We start from the raw sequence: 7105 nt of genomic DNA, 5'->3' as shown, positions 1-7105 counted from the left end.
ATCTACAGTAAACTGATTGAAGTGGATTTACCAAATTACAAATCAATTAGCTATCATAGCTTTCACCTGGATTCACCTGGTCAGTGTATGTTATGGAAAGAGAAGGTGTCCTCATTGTTTTGAACACTCAGTGTATATTTACACACTAAAATACCATGTTAGTGTAAGCGCTGTTTGAAAAGACTGCCTGAAATTTCAGCCCGATTTGGTGGGATGGATTTTTGGCCTCCCATGGTGACATCACCATGCGTTAAATAAGTTAATAGACCAATAAGAAAGAGAGTTCCAAACCTCTCTGTCATAAACAGCACATTTTCTGTTTTCACCTCCCCACTCAGACCACTCCCAGACAGTCCTAGCAGGTTTTAATCAAGGAACTCTCTGTACTTTGCTCTGTTCATCTTTCCCTCGATCCTGACTAGTCTCCCAGTTCCTGCCTCTGAAAAACATCCCCACAGCATGGGGTCCTGTGTGGCTCAGTCGGTAGAGCATGGCGCTTGCAACGCCAAGCGTCGTGGGTTCGATTCCCGCTGGGACCACCCATATGTAAAAGTAGTGGCCCCAGCCGACTTGTAAGTCGCTTTGGACAAAAGCGTCTGCTAAATGGGATATTATTATGATGCTGCCAACACCATGCTTCACCGTAGGGATAGTGTCAGGTTTCCTCCAGACGTGATGCATGGCATTCAGGCCAAAAAGATTAATCGTGGTTTAATCAGACCAGAGAATCTTGTTTCTCATGGTCTGAGAAATTCCAAATGGGCTGTCATGTGCCTTTTTACTGAGGAGTGGTTTAAAGGCCTGATTGGTGGAGTGCTGCAGAAATGATTGTCCATCTGAAAGGTTCTCCCATCCCCACACAGGAACTCTGGAGCTCTGTCAAGGTGACCATCAGGTTCTTGGTCACCTCCTTGACCAAGGCCCTTCTCCCCCGATTGCTCAGTTTGGCTGGGCGGCCAGCTCTAGGAAGAGTCTTGGTAGTTCCAAACTTCTTCCATTTAAGAATGATGGAGGACACTGTGTTCTTGGGGACCTCCAATCAAGTTGTAGAAACATCTCAAGGATGATCAATGGAAACAGGATGTACCTGAGCTCAATTTCGATTCTCAAAGGGTCTGAATACTTATGTAAATAAGGTTTTTCTGTTTTTGCTTTGAAATTATCAGGTATTGTGTGTAGATTGATGAGGAAATTGTTTTATTTATAAATTTTAGAATAAGGCTGCAACGTAACAAAATGTGGAAAAAGTCAAGGGGTCTGAATACTTTCCAAATGGACTGTACATGTGACACGTTAGGCTGCTGCTGGAAGAGCCAACGCTAGGCGGATGATTGGATGTGATATGCTATTCAGCGGAGCAAACATTTTGAAAGTGAAGGCGCGGTGTATGAATGTTGACATGGAGGTGGTTGAGCAACACTGGGCTGAACAATGACGGATGGAGATAGAGGTACTGAAAAATAGTAACAAAGAGAAAGAGGAGAGACAGAGCAAGAGAGAGAGAAGGAGACAAATGGAAGTCCAGAAAAGAGAGAGAGAGAAGGTGAGTGAGAGAGAGAAAGACAGATGCAGAGAGAGAGAGAGAAAAAGAGAGCCAGTGAGAGCGAAAGATGGATAGGGGATGTAATAAACTTGCACAGCCCCATTGTGCCGGGGGAGTTCTGCTGACAGCACTAAACCACACCCAGTTTCCCACATCGGCTTTCCTATTGGCTGATCCACAAAATCCCAGCAACAGCCTGCTATCTCTCCTCCCCTCTCTTTCTCCACAAAGGACTTACCAGTGAATGAACTGAGTCAAGCACAAGCTGTTGAAATCGTAAAAGCCTCTCTCCGCCGATCTTTATCACCCAGAGCAACCAGACAGACACCGACGCCATTGCAGTGCACAGGAGAACCCTACCCTGGGTGAAGCTACATCAATAGAGCATGCTACGTAGGAATATACCTTCTCTTCAACAAAACAACAGACTCCACTGAACTGAGAGTCTGTTTTTCCATTCAATTCTCCCCAGAATTATTCTATTTTCTCATTCTAGGACAGCATTGCTCCTCTCCTCAGCGACTACCCTCGAAGCAGACACTCCCACAACACACCAGGACACCCCAGTCTGACCAAACAAAAGTTGTGGAAACCTATCAACTTTGGAGAGAAGCCTATCTTTACGGCCGGATATACGGTGGCCTTCCAGTGCAGAGAGAGAGTGACATTTGGGGAGAGAAAGAGGGGATTTGGGGATTTTTCTCTCTTCTGGTGGGTCTGTGAAAGTCTGTCAAGACGCCGCGTGCCGTGCTCCGCGTGAAGAATGCCCAGGCGAGGATGGCCAAGCCGGCTGAGCCAGCGCCAACACCTGGGCTCTACATGGAGCGCTCGCAGAGTCGGATCAGTCTGTCGGCCTCCTTCGAGGCTCTGGCCATCTACTTCCCCTGTATGAACTCTTTTGATGAGGACGATGTCGGTAAGCAGCCTAAAGGTGCTAGCAGCAGCCTCCACGGGCCTCCTCATTCAGTACTTCCATCATTTCCATCTTCACTGCTCCTGGGCTTCTCGTAGTAACTCATAATTGTTGTGACAGGTTGGTAGACAGATCTTTTGATGTATAGTGAACATAGCTTCTGATCAAATGTTGCCACGATGTAAATGTGTAATACATTTGCAAATGGCTGATGGGTGACTGTTAACAACTCCAAAATTAATATTATAGGTGTCACCCAACTTGATGCATTGCAAATATTAGAACTGCCATTTTAATGTGGAGCTTTGAGCACAAAGCAATTCAGTCTCTCTCTGACTGAGAATTGATTTATCCACCCCAATCTCATTATAAATGGCTGGATACATAAGCACAACTATTCCCATTAATGCTGCCAACACATACACAAAAGTTGGCTACTTTAACTACTGTAATCAGATGGACGCATGGAAAAGAGAGTAGTAGTTCTGTGTTTGAATGGCAATTGAAATGCTAATTCCTTTGTGATTTGACAAACTACACTTCTCAAGTTCAACACCCACTGATTACAGGTTCATTTCTCCTCTGTTGAGTTGAGCCACAAATATGCCCTCATCATTTCACTTCTCATTCAATCTATCGCTGTCATTATATTTAGGCTGATTTGGACTCTCCCTGGTGCACATTGCCAGCCAAACGTGTGAAGGTGAGGAGAATTGATTGTGAGATCACTACTGTCGCTGTTTTATCTCATCTCTCCTCCTCTCTTTTCACTGTGTATGTCTCCATCTTCCCCTCTCTTTTACTGTGTGTTCTGTCTCCGTCTCCCCCTCTTTTTCACTGTCTCCATCTCCCCTCTCTTTCATGACTCCATCTCCCCCTCTTTCACTCTCTCCATCTCCCCCTCCCTTTCACTGTCTCCATCTCCTTCTCTCCCATTCGCTTTCATTGTATATCTCAATCTCCATTATCTCCTCAGTTTTATGTCTCTATCTCCCCCTCCCTTTCACTGTCTCCATCTCCTTCTCTCCCATTCACTTTCATTGTATATCTCAATCTCCATAATCTCCTCAGTTTTATGTCTCTATCTCCCCCTCTCTTTCACTGTATGCAGTGCCTTCAGAAAATATTCCTACCCCTTGACTTTTTCGACATTTTGTTCTATTACAGCCTGGATTCAACATGTATTAAATTGCTATTTTTTTTCTTCACGAGGAATTTAAAAACCTCTGTGATCTTTGAGGTTGAATCTGTGTTTGAAATTCATTGCTTGAACTGACGGACCTTACAGATAATTGTATGTGTGTGATACAGAGATGAATTAAAAAATCATGTTAAATACTATTATTGAGATTGAGTCCACACAACTTATTATGTGACTTGTTAAGCACATTTTTACTCCTGAATGTATTTAGGCTTGCCATAACAAAGGGGTTAAATACATTTCAGCTTTTCCTTTTATATACATAAAAAAAATCTAACATATTTCCACATTGGTGTTGTGATGACACAAAATCTTAATTTATTCAATTTTAAAGACACAACCAAATGTGTCAAGGGGTGTAAATTCTTTCTGAAGGCATTGTACAGGTATACAGTATCTGTATATGTCTCAATATCCTCTCCCCTCTCTGACTGTCAGACAGTGGGGATCTGCATGTGAGACAAAGTGCTACCAGGCCAGACATCACATCTCCCCAGCTAAACCTCACCACCAACAGGAACAGCACATCAGACTGCACCTCCCCATCAAGCTCTAGCTCTACGTACAGTCAGAAGAGTCACACACAGCAGCCCGTTGTCACAGATTTTTCACAGATAGAAATCTCTGGGATTTCATCATCAGCCCTTCCATGCTAGTATGTCATTACACTCGATTAAATGGCAGACGTTGTATTACATGATTGAATCCTTGCATGTATAGCTAAAACCCATGGTCACTTATCTACGTATGTAGCCTACATGTATTATATGTTTCTCTATTTCAGGATCTCATCCGCTTTCCATAACTCGCATCTCATTAGGCTTAATCTTGTCAGACAGCAGACATAGACTTTTCATCATGGTAATTTTCTTGCGTGTACTGTAAGAATCACCGGAATAGAATGCAGCAGGTGAGCATATGGTAGTGATGCTACTGTGAAGCTAATGCTGGCAGAATGCATTGCTGTGGCTATAGCGTAGCGAACCTAGTGGTGCTGGGAGCCAAAGAGGAGGATTATTGCCTGTTGAGACATGTACTGGCACTCAGCCTTGATTACAGCTTGAAAACCATCGCTGACCCCTGGCACCATGTCTCAGCCAGGGGAAGAAGTGAATAAATATGAATATACTGTATTTGGGAATATATCTGGGGCCTAATTGTTACAAGCAGCATTTTAATGCCAAAAGTGAGGAAAATGGGGAACAAATAAAACAGAGTGACGGAGGAAATTAAACGGTCATGGAAAGAATCCTGTTTCATAATATTTGATACTGTCATATAGATGCAGTACTATTGTCATGCATAGGTGTAATAGGTGGCAGGGAAGTCAGGCGCAGGAGAGTCAAATGGAGTGTAAAATGGAGTCTTTTAATAAAGTCCACGGAGTATGCTCCATAACACTAAATGTACATAACAAACAAACATGGGTACAAGGACCCGACACGCACCTATACAACAAACACACTACACTGACAAATAAAACAATCTCTGACAAAGACATGAGGGGAAACAGAGGGTTATATACACAACAGGTAATGAATGGGATTGAAAACAGTTGTGTGGGAAGACAAGACAAAACCAATGGAAAATGAAAAAAGGATCAATGATGGCTAGAAGACCGGTGATGTCGAACGCCGAGCACCGCCCGAACAAGAAGAGGCAACGACTTCGGCAGAAGTCATGACAGTACTCCCCCCTGACGCGCGGCTCCAGCTGCGCGTCGACACCGGCCTCGGGGACGACCCGGAGGGCGAGGTGCAGGGCGATCCGGATGGAGACGGTGGAATTCTGATAACAGGGAAGGATCTAACACGTCCTCCACCGGAACCCAGCATCTCTCCTCCGGCCCGTACCCCTCCCAGTCTACGAGGTATTGAAGGCCCCTCGCCCGACGTCTCGAATCCAAAATGGATCGAACAGAGTACGCCGGAACCCCCTCGATGTCCAGAGGAGGCGGAGGAACATCACGCACTTCAGCCTCCTGGAGCGGGCCAGCCACCATCGGCCTGAGTAGAGACACATGGAACAAGGGGTTAATACGGTAATGAGTGGGTAGTTGTAACCTATAGCATACCTCGTTCACTCTCCTCAGGACTTTAAACGGCCCCACAAACTGCGGACCCAGCTTCCAGCAGAGCAGGCGAAGGGGCAGGTTTCGGGTCGAGAGCCAAACCCTGTCCCCTGGTGCGAACACTGGGGCCTCACTGCGGCGACGGTCTGCGCCAATTTTCTGGCGCCTTATGAGACTCTGAAGGTGGACGTGGGCTGCCTCCCAGGTCTCCTCAGCGTGCCAAAACCAATTGTCAACCGCAGGGGCCTCGGTCTGGCTCTGATGCCAAGGAGCCAGAACCGGCTGATACCCTAATACACAGTGAAAGGGAGTAAGGTTAGTGGAGGAGTGACGTAGCGAGTTCTGAGCCATCTCTGCCCAGGGCACGAACTTCGCCCACTCCCCCGGCCGATCCTGGCAATAAGACCGCAGAAACCTACCCACATCCTGGTTAACTCTCTCCACCTGCCCATTACTCTCAGGGTGAAAACCTGAGGTAAGACTAACCGAGATCCCCAGACGCTCCATGAACGCCTTCCAGACCCTTGATGTGAACTGGGGACCCCGATCAGACACTATATCCTCAGGCACCCCATAGTGCCGGAAAACGTGTGTAAACAGGGCCTCTGCAGTTTGTAAGGCCGTAGGGAGACTGGGCAAAGGGAGGAGACGACAGGACTTAGAAAACCGATCCACAACGACCAGGATCGTGGTGTAACCCTGTGAAGATGGAAGATCAGTCAAAAAATCCACCGACAGGTGCGACCACGGCCGTTGAGGAACGGGTAGAGGTTGTAGCTTACCTCTGGGCAGGTGTCTAGGAGCCTTGCACTGGGCGCACACCGAGCAGGAAGAAACATAAATCCTCACGTCCTTAGCTAAAGTGGGCCACCAGTATCTCCCGTCAAGACAGCGCATCGTCCGACCTATCCCAGGATGACCAGAGGAGGGTGACGTGTGAGCCCAATATATCAATCGGTCGTGGACAGCAGACGGAACGTACAGACGACCAGCTGGACACTCAGGGGGAGAAGGCTCTGCATGTGATGCCCGCTCAATGTCTGCGTCCAGCTCCCACACTACAGGCGCCACCAGACACGAAGCTGGGAGTATGGGAGTGGGATCCATGGACCGCTCCTCTGTGTCATACAGCCGAGACAATGCGTCTGCCTTAACGTTCTGGGAGCCTGGTCTGTAAGAAAGAGTAAACACAAAATGAGTGAAAAACATGGCCCACCTTGCCTGGCGAGGACTCTTTGCCTGCCGGATATACTCCAGATTGCGGTGGTCAGTCAAGATGAGAAAAGGGTGTTTAGCCCCCTCAAGCCAATGCCTCCACACCTTCAAAGCTTCTACGACAGCTAACAGCTCTCGGTTCCCCACATCATAGTTTCGCTC

The 7105-nt window shown here is 46.8% G+C and overlaps 1 protein-coding gene across 2 annotated transcripts in view; it reads left to right on the top strand.

Annotated features, from left to right (window-relative positions):
* Positions 1-1787: 1787 nt before the first annotated feature.
* The window catches only part of rims4 (regulating synaptic membrane exocytosis 4), a 51699-nt gene continuing 46381 nt past the window's right edge, over positions 1788-7105 (top strand). Inside the window, exon 1 of one of the 2 annotated variants that reach the window (XM_064969234.1) lies at positions 1788-2459. In XM_064969234.1, the coding sequence (XP_064825306.1) occupies positions 2321-2459 (139 nt within the window). In that variant the 5' untranslated portion in view covers positions 1788-2320. Of the gene's footprint in view, positions 2475-7105 lie in introns of both variants that reach the window. The other variant, XM_064969233.1, reaches the window with a different exon arrangement.

The sequence above is a fragment of the Oncorhynchus masou genome, chromosome 6, assembly GCF_036934945.1.
Source record: "Oncorhynchus masou masou isolate Uvic2021 chromosome 6, UVic_Omas_1.1, whole genome shotgun sequence".
Lineage (NCBI taxonomy): Eukaryota > Metazoa > Chordata > Actinopteri > Salmoniformes > Salmonidae > Oncorhynchus > Oncorhynchus masou.
The sequence above is the reverse complement of the archived record's forward strand: the minus strand, read 5'-3'. Positions and strand labels throughout refer to the sequence as shown.